At 32.8% G+C, this 21,462-nt stretch overlaps 2 protein-coding genes and 1 long non-coding RNA gene across 8 annotated transcripts in view; 1 reads left to right on the plus strand and 2 right to left on the minus strand.

Annotated features, from left to right (window-relative positions):
* Positions 1 to 1,739: 1,739 nt before the first annotated feature.
* Positions 1,740 to 21,462, plus strand: part of Prp16 (ATP-dependent RNA helicase l(1)G0007) — a 72,055-nt gene continuing 52,332 nt past the window's right edge. The window contains exons 1-11 of one of the 3 annotated variants that reach the window (XM_088203387.1): positions 1,740 to 1,774; positions 1,880 to 2,204; positions 2,273 to 2,521; positions 2,587 to 2,817; positions 2,886 to 3,016; positions 3,348 to 3,550; positions 3,611 to 3,839; positions 3,902 to 4,015; positions 6,969 to 7,103; positions 7,385 to 7,537; positions 7,715 to 7,908. In XM_088203387.1, the coding sequence (XP_088059513.1) occupies positions 1,891 to 2,204; positions 2,273 to 2,521; positions 2,587 to 2,817; positions 2,886 to 3,016; positions 3,348 to 3,550; positions 3,611 to 3,839; positions 3,902 to 4,015; positions 6,969 to 7,103; positions 7,385 to 7,537; positions 7,715 to 7,908 (1,953 nt within the window). In that variant the 5' untranslated portion in view covers positions 1,740 to 1,774; positions 1,880 to 1,890. The other 2 variants (XM_088203386.1, XM_088203391.1) reach the window with 2 other exon arrangements.
* LOC148225925 (uncharacterized) lies at positions 6,927 to 7,471 on the minus strand. Its single transcript, XR_015812202.1, has 3 exons — positions 7,333 to 7,471; positions 7,139 to 7,262; positions 6,927 to 7,063 (listed from the first exon to the last, which is right to left on the minus strand). It is a non-coding gene; the product is annotated as an uncharacterized LOC148225925 (long non-coding RNA).
* On the minus strand, positions 10,566 to 16,052 carry l(1)G0469 (lethal (1) G0469 NlpC/P60 domain-containing protein). 4 transcript variants are annotated; one of them, XM_088203396.1, is made up of 5 exons: positions 15,593 to 16,052; positions 14,478 to 14,653; positions 13,678 to 13,785; positions 13,411 to 13,485; positions 10,566 to 11,459 (listed from the first exon to the last, which is right to left on the minus strand). In XM_088203396.1, exons 1-4 carry the CDS (start codon positions 15,957 to 15,959, stop codon positions 13,450 to 13,452), a joined length of 687 nt encoding a protein of 228 aa, XP_088059522.1. In that variant the 5' UTR covers positions 15,960 to 16,052; the 3' UTR covers positions 10,566 to 11,459; positions 13,411 to 13,449. The 4 variants fall into 4 exon arrangements, 2 of the variants coding, with proteins under 2 accessions (XP_088059522.1, XP_088059521.1); XR_015812200.1 differs by lacking the exon at positions 14,478 to 14,653; XM_088203395.1 differs by lacking the exon at positions 13,411 to 13,485.

A 21,462-nucleotide genomic window follows, 5' to 3' on the forward strand; every position in this document is an offset into this window, starting at 1 on the left:
TCTATTTATAACAAAATAAATTAATTATGTCACTTTAATTAACCTTTCATTACCATCGATTCATTTATCCAAAGTTCACTCTGTTGCTTAATAATATTTAATTAATTTAATTGACGATATACCCTGAAGTCATATTTTCTACAAAATATTTTAACCATTGACACTCGTCAATCTTAAAAGCGTTGATTTATATATTACATAAATATAAATTCAATTTATAATATTATTATAGTAAATTTATTTTTTATGACAATATATTATTCATTATATTTTTAAATAAGTTTTTATAATTTTCTTAAAAATTGACATTCAGTTAGTAATTACCATTTTAGTGTTGTAAAAATAATAATTCTCTTATTTAAATTTTGTGAATTACTGGAAAAAGTTTATTATTCATATTTTTAACCTCTGGCAACCCTAACTTAAATAGCCAAAATAACTATTTTTTAAGTTTTATTAAAACCGAAAAAATCGTCCATGCCCAAAAATCGCAAGCTTCTACGTTTATATTATAAATTAATTGAATTAATTTTATTTATTGCTATGCAATAAATATATCAAAACGTCATTATGATATTTTTTTATATTCTATGCAATGAAACCACAAAAACCATCCATGTCCCGAATTGAACGCAAACAATCAAACTCGCGTACAACACAAAACTAATCATAAACAAACACGCATTTGTAAATAGTGAAAGTATTAATGAAAAACAAACAGCGAGTTTCACGCGCGTTTCACCGTATAAAAGTTGGAGTATAAAATAAAGGGGGGAAATAATGAACTCGGGCCTGGTTATTCGCCATCGCCAGCCCCTCTGACAGGTGTAGCTCAGCTGTCAGTTAAACCCGTCCATTACGTCATGTTAGACACATTTTAGACTCGGCGGTATTAGGGCACCAGAATCGCGAGGAAACTTACTCCCGCTATGCGGCAGCGCGTTGCCGCCCTGCGGACATTTTCACAACTACCCTTATATCAATAATTTTGCCTACATAGCAACTTTCCTTTTATATCAGCTAAAAAATATGGTTAGTTACAATATATAATTATTGTATTTTTTATTTGTCACTAGATATTTATTTACTTAACTTTTTTTATTAAATATTTTTTTTAATTATAAAATATTCTATTCACCACATTTATTAAAAATAATTATCGAATGTCTAATCAATTGCCGGTTATTTATTATCGTTCTACTAGCAGCTATACGTTATATTTAATATAATATACTGTTTTAAACGGCCGCTAGATGTCTATAAAAAATCACCATAATAAAATACTATAAAAGGTATATTTTGTAAAAATAATTTATTATTATTTTTTAAACTTCACTATTTATAATAAAATGCTACACATTCATAGTACATATATAGAAATATTTAAAAAAAAAAATTCAAGCCCAAACAGCACATTTTAAAAATACCACTGTTTTCTGTTATATTGTGTTTAATTTTTTATACATATCTTAATTAACATAGTAAATGATGTTCAATAATTATATATACCGTAATAATTATACGTACCGTTGACTCCTCTTTTCTTTATTCTAGCAACACTGAAATTTATATTCACGCTATTATTCTGCTTTTTAAATCGGTGAATTCCGTATATTTATAAAAATATTTATGAACAAACGTTATTATTTTTTTACTGTATATATTGTACATATATTTATTTATATATTTACTAGTAATTAATATACTTTATTTATATTTTATTAAATAATTGCGCATTTAGCATGGACACTTTTCACGCCGTTATGCCCAAATCGTAAGAATGACATTTCAAAAACATAACCTTACAAAAGTTGGCAATTGTTGACGTTTTGTAAAATCTGACGCTAATGCGAGTTTTATAGTGATTAATAATCATCAGATTTCGCTAAAATGTCTGAAGAAGATGACGGAGTGCACAGGCTAGAAGGAATATCTGAAACAACAGGCGGACTAATCATCAAGAAGAAATCTGACGCTCCTTCTTCAAGAACACCAAAACGCTCCTTGCTGGGCCTGGACAAGCTCGCCGCGGCAAAGAAGAACGATAAGAGTCGCTTGATTTCCTTCGGACGCGACGAAGATCATGAAGATTTGAGTAGTGAAAATCAGATGAGACGTTACAGGCAACCGAATGAAGAAACTCCCACATATACGGGCGGATTGTCCCAAGAAGCCAAAGACAGGATGCTTTTTAGGCTTCAAAAGTAAATATTTTAAATTTATAGTATTTACAAAGTAATTTGATAGTTATAAATATGTTTTTAACTTATAGAAAACAGTTAGAAAACCTTGAAAAGGGTATTCATAACTCTACTAAAACCGAGAAGGACAAGAATAAGTCTGATAAAGATTCAAAACGTGAAGGACATAGGGATCGCTACTACGATTATCATAGAAGAGGCGATAAACGTCAAAGGGATGATAGAGATCGTGATCGTAGGAAGGATCATAGTGAACGTTCAGGTTCAAGTACTAGCAGAAGTGATTATCCGAGATTTAAAGATGAACCTAGAACACCCAGGTATTTATTTGTAACAATTTAATTTTGTTTTATCGTATTTTGGTTTATTTTTAATGTTTTTGTAGCATGAAAGTCGAACAGCCGACCGATAAGACTTCTTGGGAAGAAGATGACTTTAATTTTAAAGCACCGAACAAATCTAGTTGGGATTTTCCGACACCGGATGTGTATAAATCTAGAGACGGCGCATCAGAGCATTCGCATAGGTCTAGATACGATTTCAAGTCTAAGAAACCAATGAAGGATTATAAAGGAAGGACTTATGAAGACACTCCTAGAGCGACTCCGATGCATAAGTAATATTTTATTTTTATTTTTATTCAAAATATATAAATAAATTTTTATTTTATTATTCAATTTACAGATACAATAGCTGGTTAGGCAGTAAGCGTAAGAACGAAAGTACTAGGATGAACTTAGACGATGAAAACGAAAGAGAATCTTGGGAAGAAGAAGAACAAAGGATTGATAGAGAATGGTATCATATGGGAGAAGGTATTTTTTTATTTATATGGTTATTAAATATATATACTAAAAAAATATTTATTGGGTTTTTCTCCTACTTTAAAATAGACACCCGTTGGCTATACAATACTATATTTTCTGTAACTGCTTTTGCCTCTAACGGTCAGCAATTCTCTTGCCTCATTAATTTAATGTAACACAATTCGAAAAGTTTTTTTTAATTATATTTATTTATTGTAATCAACATCAATGTTTTTGTCTTGAATCTTTAGATTATTTTAAAATATATTAGTAATAAAATTGTTTGTTTCTGGAACATTTTGCATAAGTATTTAAAAAATAAATAAATTATTTGCTTTAGGTTACGACGAAGATTCAAATCCTTTTTCGAGTTCAACGTCGGAGTATACTCGCAAGAAGGAAGAGCAATTGGAACAAAGAAGGAAAAAGAAGCTGTCTGCTAAGCGACAACAAATCAATAAAGATAATGAGCTTTGGGAGCGAAATCGTATGATAACCAGTGGTGTAGTTCATGCGATTAATGTTAACGAAGAATATGACGAGGTATAGTTGTCATATTTTAATATTAAAAAGTAAAAAGTAACCGATTTATCTTCAATCCAGGAAAGCGCCGATAGAGTTCATCTTTTAGTACACAATTTGGTTCCGCCTTTCCTCGATGGAAGACTCGTATTCACCAAACAACCAGAGCCGGTTGTTCCGGTTAAAGATCCAACCAGCGACATGGCTTTGAACGCTCGTAAAGGTTCCGCTCTAGTCAGAGCCTTCAGAGAGCAGAAAGAGCGTAAAAAGGCTCAAAAGAAACATTGGCAACTCGGCGGAACAACTATTGGTATTTATAAAATATTTACGTTATTCAAAAAGAATGGAAGTTATTGTGTATTATTTTTTTAGGTAACATCATGGGAATCGCTCGAGCTCCGGATGAATCTGATTCAAAACTTGATAGAGAAACGGATACTACAGACTACAAGAGTGATCAACGTTTCGCCGAACATATGAAGAATGGTTTGTATTTGCAATTATATAGTTTATCCTGTAAAAAAAAATTGGATACACTATAACAAGATTTAAGTCACAAATATAAGTGTACAAAGTCTATTACCCTAACATACAAAAAATTTAACTGCATCCTAGTCATAAATAAATAAAGGTTATTAACACTAGATATACAAAACCCGTCAAATTGCCGGGTTTCTGATTTATAGTCTAATTGATTTGTATCAGACAGTATTTTTTCTGGTATTTTTTACGATTTTATATATTTGTACAATGCAAATATATTAATACTATTTTTATTTTCGGAAACTTTTTATTTTTTAAGATGACTATACATATACTTATTTTTAATGACACCCTTCAAATTGGCAAATTTATACCCATAAATCTAGTGTTAATGCGGTAGTATTAGTAGTTATTGTAACTGTATTTAACACTAAAGATTTTTAAAAGTTGTGAAGCTTTTGTATGTTTAGTTGCTTTTCAAATTTTTCGGTGTTCTAAAATTATGGATTTTTTTGTTTTTTTTTTTGTTTGTCAAAGCACCTTTGATCAATTGTCGCTCTCTACTGTGCACTTTTAACTCCTTGAAAATCCTTTCATTTTTATGATCAATTATAGTATGACTTATAAAATAGTTTAAGCTCATTTAAAACTAAGTTTTGGCTTCTACTTATAATTATGAGTTTTTAAAAATATAAAAAATAAATTTATGAATTTAATTATTCTGATGATATTGAGTCTTTTGTCAATATCAGATTCAATATTTTTTTAGTGTTTTATTTGCAAGTTTTGCTATTAAACCCTTTAGTTACCATAATCCAACATATGTATGTATTTTTAAAAGGTGCGATTTAACAGGGAATTATCTTAAAAGATAAGTGCATTTAAATTAATACATTGTTCCATAAAACGAATTGCTTGTGCATTTATGTAAGGTAAATTTTCTTGCCAATTTATATAATCCTCCTTTCAAATAGATTTCTTGCAGAGAGTTATTCTTGGGGTGTTCACTGTTCTAATCAATGCTCACTCACACTTAATCTGTCTGTAATGCACAAATAATTAGTTTTATGGAGCAATTCTTTTATATATTGCTCATTTAAATTGTGCTCATTTTTAATTTGAAATATTTGGGGAAATGAGATTTTTAAAACAATGTTTTTTTATTAGGTAATACATCGATATGTAGATAGTGATACTCTTTACTATATTATTTAAAATAGATCAGAAAGAAGCTGCCCAATGTATAAAGAATGTAGTAAAATTGAAATGCAAAATTAAATTGTGTGCTGTGGTGTTGGCCAATGCATTGTAATGTTGAAGCTGCTCTTTGATGCATATTTCGATATAAATACTACCTATTGCAGAGTCTCTTGACATGCCTTATAAATAACTGATTCGCCACCTTGTTTCAAAATGGCAGTTATAAAAAAATCTTAACTTCATTTAAAAAGTTTGTATAGAAGTTAAATGAGTTATATAACATATTTATTAATTATAAAAAATATATTTAAAAAAATTAATTCCTATACATATTTATATGTACTGAAATTTACCTAAATCTTGTGGCCTTTGCGGAATGCAATTTTTTGTATTTTATCTATTTCTTTATTTATTGCTCATATCTGTAAAGTAAATTTTTATTTAGTATAAATTACATAAAACATTTTTTATTGAAAATTACTTACCACTTTGCTTCCACCATTTTGGCCTCGTATAACACGGTCATATGGATCCACAAAAACGCCGTGTTATACAAATCCATGTTATACGAGGTTTGAAGTTCATACAAAATTAGGGTTTGCGTTCCAAGAAAAAATCTAAATTAGTTAATACCCTTTATTTCTTAAATAAACAATCAAAAAAATATATATTTTTATATTTATCGAAAAAACTTTAATATATAACATATAATAGATCATTCGTTCATCATCGCTATCACTTAAAAACCTACATGTTCGACTCTTTCGAGATTGGTTGTAAGTTTTCATCATCAGAGGACTCTGGAATATTTTTGGATTTGACCTTTAAAAATTTGTAATAAGCTATTTTCTACTTTTAGCATATAAATCTTTACGTATTTTGTTATAAGGGGCCAAGATATGCTGTAATCCTTTCTTGGACTTCAAACTTCTTTCGATTATTGGATCATTTTCTATAAAAAAATGTTCTAATTTATCAGCCAATCCCAAGCCGTCATTTATTGTTTTTAATGTGAAACATTTAGCTACTTCGCTGCAACTGCTTTCTGAGTCATTAACTATGGTAGTTTCATCTAACATTTCGACTAATTATTTTTCATTCAACGTACGATCTTCCAATATTTTTCCGATACTTGAATATCCATATCATGAAATCCTTCTTCACTAATACCACGACAAATGTTAATTATTCTTTGGTATTCATCTTCTATTGGTAATACAACATTTTCTCCATGGACTACTTTTAGCCACTGCTTTTTCCAGCAAGAATTTAAAGTTGATTGATTTATTTCTGCATTTCTGGATGCAGAGACCATATCGGTACAATTTCGAATAGAATTTTTTTTCCAAGCTTGTGTAATTATTCAATTCTAATCTTGTCATAGCACGATCCATATGCGTATAAATCAAACTTGTTAATTAATTTTTAATTGTTGTTTTTTTCTGAAATCCTGTTATATAAAATGTGTTGTACAAAAATATGCTACAATTTATCAACCGTGTTATATTAAAAGCGTGTTATATAAAACCGTGTTATACGAGGCTTTGGTGTATATGAATGTTACAAAAATCTCACATTTCGAAAAAACAAATTTAGGAATTAAGTCATTTCATGAATGATTTATTTTGGGTGTGAATAATTTTTGGCAAACATTTACTTAACCATTGTAAAAACTTTTAAACATTCAGCGTCACCTATATAATTTTAAACATATATGTATATATAAAAATACTTTTAATAATATTTTATTTTTTAGAAAAAGGATCCGAAGCTCAGAGCTATTTTGCTAGGAAGAAAACTATTCTGGAACAACGCAGATATTTACCGGTCTTTGCAGTGAGAGAACAGCTTCTGAATGTTATCAGGGAGAATAGTATTGTAATCATAGTAGGTTAGTATATTTTATAATTATTTTATTTATAATACATTTGATCAACTAATTTCAAGAGTCTCTTCAGCCCTAATCCTTAAAATTACAATCAAGATGAGCCACAGTACATATTGTCAGTCGTCTTTAATCAACTTTCCTTCAAAGCTTCCACTCCTTCGCCTACACATAAAATATTATACAACATTATATTAGGATCGCAAGATAAACGATTTTATTTATTCCGGCTTGCCGCGAATAGAGGCCACTTGATTTTAGTAAAAGTTTATTTCTTTCATCTTCAGGTGAAACTGGATCCGGTAAAACGACACAGCTCACTCAATATCTGCATGAAGAAGGCTACAGTAAGCTGGGAATGATAGGGTGCACCCAGCCGAGACGTGTAGCGGCTATGTCGGTTGCTAAACGTGTCTCTGATGAAATGTCCACAACTTTGGGTATATACATTTATATTGATACAATTTTATAATCTTATCAAAATAGTTGTTTTTACTTTAGTTAGGAGAGGTCAATTTTACAATTTTATCTGACCCCACACTCTCCAATTATTTTTTATCTCTGTTTTTATTACATGTTTGTAAACAGTTCTCATTTTATGTGACCTTGATTCATAGGTGAAGAAATCGGTTATGCCATTCGTTTCGAAGACTGCACTTCCGAGAAGACTGTTATCAAGTACATGACTGACGGTATTCTGCTGCGAGAGAGTCTCAGGGAACCGGACTTGGATTCGTACGCTGCTGTTATTATGGACGAGGCTCACGAACGTTCTTTGAGCACGGACGTACTCTTCGGTTTGCTGAGAGATGTGAGTGATTTTTTAATTATATTTAATCTTAAGATTATCCTCCGAATTCGACAGAGGCGGTATCTTTGGTTAGTTATTACTCTCTGAAACATGACATTACTTATCCAAGGCTAACTGAGTTTATCACTGTATAGAAGTGCTGAGATATTGCTCAACTTTATTAAAATAACAAAATTTAGTATATACTTTTTTTAATTTTATTTATTTAGTTCAAGTTTATAATTGGTATCATTATTATCAAAATATTGACCCATGAATCCAATATTTTAACCCGTTGTAACCGCTGATAAATTATAATTTAATTTCAATTCATTAATGGTTTCTGATACACATTGAAATATATCTATCTTTCAAACTTTTTAAAACTGCTAGTTTTTCAGTTGCTTCAAATGATTTATTTACACTGCAGATATAAATTAACAACTGAGTTGTGACTTGCATCTTCGCTCTCGTGTGATGGTGAATGCAATGGAAAAATGCGTGATGTCGAGAATTTTTGCTTTGAGTAGTTCCTTCAAATTCACTCTTATATCTTCAATTCTTTTTGTATTATTAGATTATTTGTTAATGCAGACAATCTGCCGCAAAATCCTTTACTATTTTAGGATATATTTCTTAGGCCATAGCTAAACTAATTTGTTTACCAAAATCACCATCACTAAATAGTCTTCCATTTTTGGCTATAATTTATGAAACTCGAAGACTTACGCGAACCACGGTTAAATTTTTACTTTTTAAAAGTTTTTATACCATTTTGTTGAATTTTAGCATGTTTTTCCTTTCTTAATTCTCCTTGAAATTTGTAGTATTTTGCCCCAAGTGTCGTGGTGTAGTGACATTTTAGGTTATATTCTTTAAATACAGATACATTTATCAGTACTCTTCTCTCTATTATCTTGACTACACGACAAAAAAATACATTCAACTTTTTTATACTGTTGAATTCTAGGTATATGAATATTTAGCACATTCCTAGAAAAATATGTGCTAGATTGTTCATAAAAATCTGCACATGTGCATTTTTCATCTTTCATGATATGCATGATGAACATGCTGCCTGCTCATGAACTTTTTGATTTATGGGATATTGAAAAGAGAATGTACGCAAAAGGTTTTGTTTTCTGTGCCACAGGAATTAAAACGAAGCGTAAATTTTGTGTCAAATAGACAGTATGGAAGTTTGTAGCCATTGTGAGTTGTCGCTCTTAAAATTCTTGGGTGTTCCAAAATGACAATTTCTTGTGTGTTTTTGGTTGGTAAAGCTGTACTGGATAATTATATACTTCTCTATATTTTCAACCAGTTCTGGATTTTGCTTAGGCTCTAATGCAGATATTTTGATGCGACTATTGAATATTTATGTGAAGCAAGTAAAGCTGTATCATCTGTAAATATAAAGCGACCAGATGTCCTCCATGAACATTTTCAAAAAGACCTTTTTTACAGTTTCCCTAGCAATTTTTCCTCCACCAAAATATTTCAGAAATGCCCCTCAAACAAAATTTTTGAAATGACCTTTTTTTAACTTTTACGGCAATTCGTTCTTCTTTATTGTCTTTTGAGGAAAATTTCCGAAATGTCCTTTTTTTAGCTCCTGCAACAATAATGAATTTTTATTTTTAGTGTCCATTGACATTTTCAAAATCTGGTAACCTTAACCATTTGCCTCCCCCCCCCTCCCCCTTGAATTTAGGATATCGATTTTTTTTAATTATTTAATTAATATAATATTAGTAACATCTTTGGCTAAAGCATTAAATGAATACGTTATGGTAAATACTTTAACGTGTGAAGTTGAAATGATGATAAGCACAAATCTGTGCACACAAAAGAAATTTAAAACTGTTCAGAAATCATAGCCAGTAGACAGCATTTTATTGACACGCTTACCTTTACTTGCCACGTATGGACTTCTTTCTGAAAAGGTGCGTATTTGAAAATACCATTTCTTTTGATTGATCGGTGCTTTTCTTCAGATGTATTTTTATATTAAAAACTTAATAACTAATTTTGTATAAAACTGGCAATAACTATTGATTTTTAACTTAACTTACTGATAATATGTTCTAAAAATGTCCATATTCGAGATTAGAATAATATTGCTTTTTACTATAATACATAAAATAGCTCTGCTTTTATCATGTTTGGGTTTTATAATTCATGTATGTCTCTGATATAAAATATTTTCAAAAGTTAAACAGATTCTGACCTATATATTTACATAAAAAATATATTAATAATTTTAATTTTATATAAAAAAGTGTAAATGATCATATCGATTGTATCCAAATATTGCTATATCTTTATAACTTATGAATATTGATATAAGAAATTTATCAAGAATCAAAACGAAACTTTCTTAACTCTTTCCTTGCCAAGCCCATTAGGATTACTATTAAAATATAAATATAATACATTATAAAAAATTTGCTAAAAATGTTATTTTTATCTGAAGCAAATATCTTATGACTTATTAAAAATATAACCTGTTCTTTCTTCAACAATGACACTGAATCTGTCAATTCCCGTTTTTAGTAGCAAAGGCGATATATTATATTTTGGCAACTTAATTGTTAAGGTATGAAGTAATAGACGAACAGATTATATTGTATCCTCGCAAGACATTATAAAACTTGGGAGAAAATAAAATACATTGCTTAGATCAACTCGTTTATTTTATTAAAAAATATTAAATCACACATTTTATAAATATCTTAACCTTAATATATATTCATAATAATGTTCCATAATCACATTATTGACTGTAACATTTTTCGCCTCAACGACGACGATGACTTATTAACAATCGTTGGCGACTGTATGGGGTTTTTAAAACTACCTTTATCACTCTTGCGACCCTGTGAGTCACTAAATGCCAAAATATCTTAATACAATATCGAATACTTTCTCTCTGAACCCCCGCTAAACTCTACACGGAGAGTTGCGACAGTACACCAGATAAGGAATGTTACAACGACTCTTAAAACTACCACATCGCTCATAATACATCGTAATCACAATAGATCACAGCTTTTATACATGCCTTTTGAAGAAAAAAACATTCAAGTCCGCTCTCAGTAGCGAGCGTTAACTTGCATATCATAGGTATTAATTAATGATATATGTTATTACAATACCTATTGCTTAGTGTCATGTAAGTTATATATTTTAAACATTCGCATATAACGCGATAAAATATCGATAATCTCGTATTTTTTGACATATCAAAAACTGATTGAAGTCGATACTTTCGCAATCAGTCGATTCGATTTATCCAAAAAAAGTATTGATCCCTCTGCTGGCGATTCTCTAGCGCGGTCGAGCGGTCCCCCGCATCAACAGAAGCACAAATTTAGTAAGGAGAAGCCGCGCGTTTTGGCGGCTGCCCCAGGCACTGAAACGTCCCGGCGAGACGTACCCGAAAGAGAGAACTGCAGAGGTGATGCCTCCTCTCACACGGTTTGCAGATGCCGCCTCTGCTGCTGGCTGCTGGCGATGAGCAGCACTCCCATGTTCATGCCGACGTTGCCCCACTTGAGAGTCTCGTTAATCTGAAAACGACGAGCGATTTTTAGAACCGTGAGCTTAAGACGCAGAAAAGATGCGATAGATGTGCGAAAATGATGCGATTACAATCACAATGAGTGTGTAGTCTAATCGTTAAAGAGGCAGCATTGCTCGGTTTGGATTTCTATGTGTAAAAACACACGCATGCTAATTTTCTGACTATTTTTATGTACAACGCGACCCTTGAAGAGTCTTCTTATATGAAACTTCTTTGTGTTTATTTTTTTTAAATTATTTAAAAAACAAAGCAGCATTGTCTATTTTTATGAATCATCTAAAACAAAATCGCAATTATTTTATTCGTCAATAAAAGATGAGACTTTGATCTTTGTAATTAAAATAAAACACCAAAAACAAAATCGCATTTATTTACGCTCGAAAAATAGACTACTTTGATGATCGCATCGTAAATAAAATCGTATGTTTACGTTCCATAAATAGATGGCATTGATCGATTTGTAGTAAAAGTTCGCCATTTTTTTTATATGCGTTTCGCGTGACTGCTGGTTTTAGTACTAAAATGGTATTGCGCATTTCACCGACCTACGAAGGGTAAAAGGGCTACGTTCCAAGTCGCACGTAGCGCCACATTCAGGTCACGGCGTCTGCGTCAACTGATCTAACCCACTACTAAAAATATGCGTATGCTACGACCGCTATATTCCATATAAATATACAAACTCATTTCAAGAGCAACAATAAAACATATTTGAAAAGTTTTTTTTTAATTCCTATTACATAACATTTTTTAGTAATGTGACGATTTTTTAATAGCCGCCATTTTGAAACAACTTATTTTTATTATATACACTTCATTTTTTTTTAAAAAGTTTCATTTAACTACAGGCGCTAGTCAAAATCGGTTCTTAATTTCATACTTTACGATAATCGGTAATTTACAGTGAGAATCGGAAACGAATCTTACTGGAGTTCATTAACCCTAATCGCGAAACAAAACAATGTAGCATTTATTTATTGCACATGAAAAACAAAATATGCCTTGCGATCGGAAACGCGTGAAAGTAAAGCTTCCAACATACGATACGATTTTGATTTGATTTACTTAATTATTTTTTAATTAAAATATTTTTAACAAACTAATTTAAATTTTTTTTTTACTATCAACAATTTGTACGCGGGAGTTTCGCGACGCTTATCGGTTAAAAGCGGGAGACGAGGACGAAACTTTTTTTGTATTGCGATTCAAATACGACCATATGTTGTCTCAAATATTTAGATTAAGAATCTATGTACTTTAAATCAAAGTCAGTTACAATTTAAATAAAGTTTTTGCTTATTGTGTATTTTTTTAATGATCTTTCGACAATAAATCGATTTAAAATTTTAGTTATTTTTTATAGTGCGTAAACATGACTATCGCGAAAAGTGTTAAAATATAGTGGAACCTCGACTTCAGAGTTATTCGAAATAAAAGCATTTTTTTTAAACATAAAAATAAGCTTTTTGTTTACTATTTTTTTTATCTAATTTACGAATCACGGAACGAATTAAACTCGTAAGTCTAGGCACCACTGTACTGACAACAAATCGAGTCGGTGCTTAATATTAACTATAGAATTTAGGTGAGCCCCCAGTCCCATTTTTATAAATAAATTATTTTTGACAATGCGAGCGTTTTTTAATTGTTTCCTGACCCTGATGCCAAAACGTGGCGTTCGTCCAAATCTACGTAAATCGTAGACAACAATGCAGATGCCAAGAAGCGTTTGCGATTATGGCGCATATTTTTCGCCGCTGCATCTAACGTGCAAATAGCAATAACTATCGGACCCGCGCGCCGCCGGCGTGGCGCGTCTCTGATCTAATTGACACGGCGACTGACCTTTTTTATTAATTCGATTTTTGAACTCCCGAGACTCGCTCGGCACACAATGAAGTTTCGAACAAAACCTTCAAAGGTAAATGGTGTCTCACCGTAATTGCAAGCTGCAACTCTTTGAGGATGCATCGTCATCAAACGATGTTCCACATCACGATCGGCCATGTAACCTGAAACCAAAGTTTGCTTTTTTGGGGGACAAGAAAAAAAACAATATCACATTGAAAAATGACACAGTCGGGCAAAAAAAGTTAATAAATGATGAGCAAATTTTACTTATTTTTATTTTTAATCGGCGGTCGATGATGAAAAGAAGCATTTTTAGGCGATACTTATTTCTTTTAAAACGGAAAGATTCTCACCTGTCTTGTACGAGCCTGCTCTGGAGTCTCGCCGTAGCGACACCAATGCACAAAATGCAGACTGTTATGCCAATTTCTATCGTAGCGACTCCTAGCCACGGTATCGAGCTGTAACAAATCAAAAATTACACCCATCAGTGGTTTAGTCTAAAAATCAGCAGTGCCTGCCTAGCGAAACAGAAAAAAAAGATAAAAATCCCATTACTTACGCCTTCTAAATAAAAATACAATTTAACGACCCGTTAATACGATTAAGAAAAACCCTTACTTTACCTCGATTATATATTTTATATGTATATAAAATAAAGTCGTCCGCTCTAAAAAAATACCAACACCGCTTAATTTTGAAAATATACATACATTTTACATCGGACGAAACGACGGCGGTGTTAGGACTTGTTTTTTTGGATCGCCTCAATTAGGCAAAGTCGTCTGTTTATGTGTGGATAGACTTACCTTTTTAGGCGAACTTTGCCTCCTTTCGACGCGATCCAAAAAAATCCGCCACATTAAAATAATCGAATAATTAATTATGTTTAACGTGTGCGGGGCGCCTCGCGGCGCCGCCGGTTCATCCGATTTCTAGATTGTTCTGCGAGCCGATTGCGGCTCGCGTTGGCGTCGCGCAGCATTAAAAATTAAAAATATACAATTAAAATTAAAAATTAAAATAATAATCAGAAGTGGACTTCGTCGACCGACCGCCGTTCGTAGGTAACTCCTCTGAAATTACCTACCACCGCTCACATCCCATCTCATCCCATCAAATTCACCGATCGCGCATCGCTCTCTCGTCTCACCTTCGAGCGGATATCCTTTTCGACGTTGGGCTGCTCTTGCTTATCCGCCACGTTGTTGATCCTTATGACCGTTCCTTTCTTCCAGAACGACGTTAGCGACGTCTTAAACACCCGTTTGCGCGTGGACTTGTCGTTCAGCGTGTAAATCTCTATCTGTTCGGCATTTTTGGTCTTTTCTGCGTAAACAAACATATGGATACATTACTATTTACCTTGCTTTTTTTCCATACGTCCTCAGTTTTTTTTCATACCTCACCATTTGGTGTGTGAGTGCGTGTGTAATGGAATGAAACGGTTGTAATGACGCTACTGCGGCTCCTTCTTTGTAAAAGCTAAAATATGCTCGATGATTGAAAATAAACGACCGATCGATAATAGAATACCAGTCCGAAAACGTGCTTCGTCATCTAAACTGGTTGATGTTTTCAAATTGAAAAGCACGATCTCCTTCCCATATTTACCTACCTTAGTATCCATCCGTGTGTTAGAATATAGCATTTTCGTTACCGATAACTTACCGAGATTGTATGAAATCGCAAGTGGGAGATACGCCTTTCGATTTGAAATCATCCGTAATATCGCAGCTTAAGTTTCTTAGAACTCGCCTAGCTAAAAGACGATTCAAATCGGCTCATTTAGAAACCTCTACCGCTGCTAATAATTAGCAGTACATTCGAGTTAATCCGATTATATTGTAGAGCCATCTGTAGAGTAGATCAGAATCTGATGCATCTGTTTCGGACTGATTTATTTATGAATCACTACTATGAAGTGCTCGTTGTGTGTTTGTATGTGTGTATGCATGTGTGAAGATCGAACCGACCGTTAATTAATACTATCAAACGTCTGCGACGTCCCCTCGAGTACACGGCGTCGGCCGGCGCCGGTGGGCGTGCTCACTGCTCACTCGTTCTATTTATAGGCCGTCGATGTTCGCCCTCTCATTCTACCGTCTTACCGTCTTACCGCTTACCGCCAACCTCGCGAACGTTAACGATCTACGATCGACGAGCGCTCGGACACTTACCTACTCCTGCCGCGTACGTACTCCTCCCAACGTCCTAATGCTTACGGACCGTCAAAAATGAAAAGTAAAAGGATCGAATGCGACGTACCTTTCCCTTTCTTCCACATGGCGACCCCGTATCCGTGGTGGTCGGGAGCCACTTTCCCTTCTTCCACTTCGACGGAGTCGGGATCCGCCTTGATCTCCACGATGAACCCGGACTCCAGCACGGCGCACAGGACTCCCTGCTCGTCGTGCCTGAACCACTTGCTCTCCCTGAGCTTGTGGATGGCCACGGAGCTGCCGAACCTGGTCTTCTTCGGGCTGAAGAACGCCTGAGCCTGGCTGCCGAACCTGGACAGCAGGCTCTTGTGAACCTTGGCCGGCTGCACCGGAGGCAGCGGCACGGACGGCACGATCTTCTCGCCCTTCTGCTTCACCGGAACTCCTCTGCACGTTACAAAATGAGCTTCCATTGAACTGTTGAGTTTTTTTACGGTTTCGAAACACCGGCGCGCGATTTTTTTAACACAAGCGCGTGTACACCTTTCCGTCTCAGACGAACGATTGGCGCGAGCGGGGTGGGGACGCCGCTTTTATAGGAGTTTACCCCCTCTGCGGCGTCGAGCCCCCCACCAGCGCGCGCAAAGCGCGACACGCCGCGAGGCTCCGCTATAATAAACATTCCGGCGAAAATTTTAGCTGTGTCGATGAAAAAATGCGAGCGTGTGCGCATTTTTGCAAATCTGATTAGCGATTCGTCATATAACGGACTGGTTTTGAATAAGAAAAAATATTCTCATTGGAATCATATACGAATATATATGTATATAAATAAAGCAGACTTTTATTCTCCGCAAGTTAGGCTTATAAATATTTTTTTCTCATTTTAACCTTTATCGGACGAAAACTTTTTTCTTTTTTAATCACAGAAATAAAGCTTCTTACCTATTATTTATACATAATTTATTTAGGGTATACCCTGTACCCGTTACAGATGTTGGGACCACTACCTAAAAAAAACACTAGTATGCGATGGCAAAAAAAATGTTTCGCTCTATCCTTGTCAATAGTGTTTAGTTAATATTCACTATTGTAATTTACACAACACCTGTCATATAGTAGCTCTCAACATATTTTTAATCGCACGGCATTTATTGTTGTTTTTTTATTGCTTTAATTTATGAAACACTAAATATACTTATGTATGTACAATACAATTACTTACATATTTATAAACTTCATGTTTGACTATATTTGTCCATCGTATAATATTTCTTCAAGCAATCTTCCATATGATTTTGAATTACGTTTTTAAACATCTCATTTGTTTTTCTTCCACCAGTTTCTTACATAATATAAGAATGTACTATATGGGAATAGTATATATTTTATTAGTCACGCCTAGTCCACATCGTGACGATTTTTTGTCCTTCTGTGCATTCTTTTTTATGTTGCAACTTCTCCCTTACGTATTTTTTATTGCTCGTGTCTGACCTAATTGTACTATAATCTATTTGCATTAACACAGTCAGTTCAAGTGCTATCCGTTTCATCATTATTCAGAGATAGTTTTAAAGCACGCCATACGGACATACGTTCGATATACTTACCATTACTTCGATTGATTGCTAAATATAAAAAAATTAGTAACGACTTTAATTTCTATAAATTAGTTCAAAATATAAACAGGAATAATGAAAAAGTATATCGAACGTATATCCGTATCGTATGCTTTTGAGCTAATAGTAAACCCGAAATTGCCAACTCTTTCTCAATTATGAATAATGATGAAATGGATAGCTCTCGAACTGACTGTGCTAACGCAAATTGAGTATACATAGTTAAATATATTTTTTGGAAAAGTAAATTAGACATTAGATAGAGTAATTCAATTCGAGTTGTCTATGCTGGCAGCACTGTGTATCAGACAGCTGTTAAGTTATATTCCATTATTTTCTCTTATTAGTATCATTAAGTTCACCTTGGCGTTAACTGCGCGAGTGTATAAAGTCATCTCGGAAATTTTTGTTCGAGGAGAGAAAAAAAGGTCATTTCGAATTTTTTGTTTAAATGCCATATCCGAAATTCTTTTGAAGAGTAAAAAGTACTACGGAAGCTGAAAAAGGCTTAATTCGAAAATGTTTGTTAAAGGTTTGCTAAGAACTTCATTCCTGAAGTTAGTTTTGATTGACCTAAATTGATTTCAAATTGGTACAAATTCAAATATAATAATTACTATGCTAATTCTATGTCTTGCTGCAATAACGACCCATAGACTTAAAACCAGTGGTCTATTATGTGTTATTTTAAGCATTTGCTTAATAATTTTTACACTGTTTTACAATTAACTAATTGTATAGGTCATTATTTGCTTTTAACATGAATGTAATAGCCGTAACTAAGTTCTTAACCAAAGTATTGATTCCGCTTTCTTTTCTAAGACAAGTAATATTTAATAGTTGCGTAAAATGACGCATGTTTAAAGTTTTATTGAGTCCATTATACGCGTTATTGCGTTGTAAATTTTACCCTAATATATTTCACAATCCTTATTAAAAAATAAAATATTTAACCTCATGAAAATTTAGCACTTTATATATTTTTTATATTTTATTATTATTTATTTTATTATTATTATTAAATTATATTTTATTATTATTATTTATTTTTTTATAGATGGTAAGAAAAAAATCAATTTTTAAAGAATGGTTTAGTATAGTATATAATATATTATAATGCTATGTATATAAAAAAATATTTTTCCATAGTACATTTATATCATCAATGTTAGTACTTACTATATTAGGATTTGTAAATATATTTAAAAAAAGTCAGACTTCGCGTGTTCAGAATAGAACTAGGGGTGGGCAGTGATGGCACGTACCTTATGCGCCATTTTCAGGGGGTTATCACAAAAAGTTATTATTTTATTTATCTATATATAAATATATATATACTTTAACATGTGTACAGTATTTAATTTTAGCCCTGACCGCAAAAATCTATAGTTTTACCATTGTCTACCCTAAAATAATAAAATAGCATTGAGATTTTAATCGCTCTAAATAATATTGAAAATGTGTAGAATTGACTCTTACGATAAGTTTTTTATTTCCAGTGCAGGTTTGATACTGAATATATCAACTCTCATATACATCCATAGTGACACTTAAATTCCGGTGAAAATCTGACAGAATAAATCGATCAGAATTAAAATATAGGACGATCATGTGAATTAAAAAATATTTTAACATTTATAAATATAAATGGGCAATAAATTATTAAGTTTAGATATATCTTATATCTTAAGTTTAGATACATCTGTCTCTCACCAAAACTATTGGATAGGTTAGATGCGAACGAGCGTTGTTCAAAACATTGAACACCTCATGAATAACTTTCAAAGAATCTATTTAATTGTATGTGTAGCGCGAATGTATTCATAGCGGCGAATGAAACGGGAATAAGGACAGATCGGCAGTGGAGAGTGCGCTTGGCTTGTTGTTTTGATATCTGACAATATTGCGAGCCCAACCAAACAAGTTGGTCCTAAAACACCTTGATAATAAAATGTATTGTTATGCTGACATCTGTCAACATAAAACTAACGTTGAGGTTAAAATTCAGATCATATAATATAAATACCGTCGATTTTTTATAAATGCTGACTGATTTAAAATAATTCTTACCATTTAATATAAATTCTGACCAGTCCAATTTAAATTCTAACCATTTAATAAAAATCAGACAATTAATATATGTATATTCTGACCAACTAATATTTATTCTGGCCGCTTATATTTTGACCGATGTATTCTGACCACAACCGTATTAAAATTCTGTACCAAAAAATACGAATCTATAATTATTCAATCTGTCGGTAGGCTTTATGAGACCAGCAACACGGTTTTCTTCCGCCGCGTCGTTCCGCGGCCCGTGCCTCCAAAGGCTGTGACAAAAACCATCGTTTCTAAAATCTAGATTGTTGTTTAGATGTTTGCTTTTTTAAATTTCTCGCACATTATTATATTTATACCTATTTATTATTATTGTTATTTAATATTACCAAATTCTTGTAACATTATTGCGTACTGTTAAGAAAGTTAGTATGTTTATTCAAACGTAATCCAATTAAAATTAGCATACATGATTGTCATTTCAAATTATTTCATCGAATGCTTCCAAGACACGCAATGCCTAGGAAATCCCTCGACGGTTATGTAATTTGTTTACATTGCCTCAGAGTTATTTATAGCACTTGGTACTAAATCCTCTCAATTTAATAGTGACTTCAAGGGCTCCGAGATAAAATATGATGCAGATGCAAAATTGCATTTTATGTGACACAAACAACGAAAGGGTTATCTTATCTCATACATAAATGTAAAATATTTCCCAAACATGCGATACAATCTTTTTGTTGTTGAAAAACAAAGATTAAAATGTGACAAATTTATCGATGATAAATCTTTATAGAATATTCTAGATGATCTGTTTTTATGATTACTTCATAATTTTATTTCATATTTTAAATAAATAATTAATAATAAATGTTTCAAACAACATTTACCGCGTTATTCTCCGAGCGATGGTGGAGAAACTGGCGGAGGGATGATGTCCCGTGGTTTGTCCTCAAAGGGCTTTTAGCTGTGACAGCGACGGTGTAATGGAGGTTCGTTCCTCTGCTGCGGTGATCGTATTGTCTACCGTTTCTGCCCTCTCCTCAATGGACACCAGTCGTAAATATCAAGAGTTGCAAGGCTTTTGTTATTTGTTGAGTTGATTTTATCAGTTTTACAATTGATATAAAACATATTTAGACACAAAGATTAAATTATCCGATTTATATCTAAATTGAAACCTGTATACTTTTTTTGACATTTGTAATAATCAATATAGTTATAAAAATTGTTTTTTTTTTGTCTAAAAGTATACCCAAGTATTTTATATTAATGTTTTTTGTAATTAGAGAAGTATTATATTTACAATGATTAATTATTTTATTTCGATTATTAGTAACCGATTTATACCTTTGAGGAACGCAAAAAAGTACAACGTCATTTTCAACATGAGAGACCCCGATTATTATACTAATGTCGATGATTTGGGGCGGAACCAGACTCTTTGTTATTATCTTATATTATTAGAAATCGATAGTATTGACAACGTCGTCAATTTATGGAATGCATATTTTGGAATTGTACCTGTTCAAAGTTAATATTTGAGGATCAACACTTACTTTTGCTTAAGTAAGGTCCTTGATTTTTATGCAATGCTTTGGAACAATGATATCCGCTTAAATACGCAATATTGACGAGATTAACCTTATTTTTCAGAACACGAATCAAATCAATATTTTTGGATCTTTATTATAATGGATGTAGTCGACACTTTTGTGTACACTATAAAATAAAATAACTCGCTGTGCAGCTTTATCGTATTTTTTTAATATATTTTACGATTAATAGTTCAGATGCACTAAATCTAAATGATTAATATTAGTAGCGAAGTTTAATGATCTGCATTCAGGTGCTTAGTGCTGTGACACCTTCAAGTCCCCAGTGAATGTTGGAGCGCTAAATGCACAGTTTAAAATCCGCTGCTAGTTGCAGCACTCATTAAACCGATTCACAATTGTATGAACTGTTAGTTAATTACAAGTCAAAATTGTATTAAAAATCTCTTAGGATGACTCGCCGAAAATAGTGTTATACCCGCACTTCACTCTCCGAAAGTTGTCCTAGTGGAAGTTCGACCGAAGTCGGTCAAGGTCGCAGTTTTTCGAATAGCGTTCGCACAGCCGGGAATTTCATACGCGTGCACGCTTCTCAACCTCGCGTATTATAACTACGTGCGTGTTTTAAACACAAAAAAAATTAAAGCCAAATGGAGAAAAAGGAGATGGTGGATGATTGCAATGCACCGGAATAGATCAATGTTAGTAAATAAGACATTTTATGTTGAATCGAGGCTTCA

Source organism: Plectrocnemia conspersa, unplaced genomic scaffold, assembly GCF_051122295.1.
Source record: "Plectrocnemia conspersa isolate PC_06_02 unplaced genomic scaffold, ASM5112229v1 ptg000014l, whole genome shotgun sequence".
Taxonomy (NCBI): Eukaryota; Metazoa; Arthropoda; class Insecta; order Trichoptera; family Polycentropodidae; genus Plectrocnemia; species Plectrocnemia conspersa.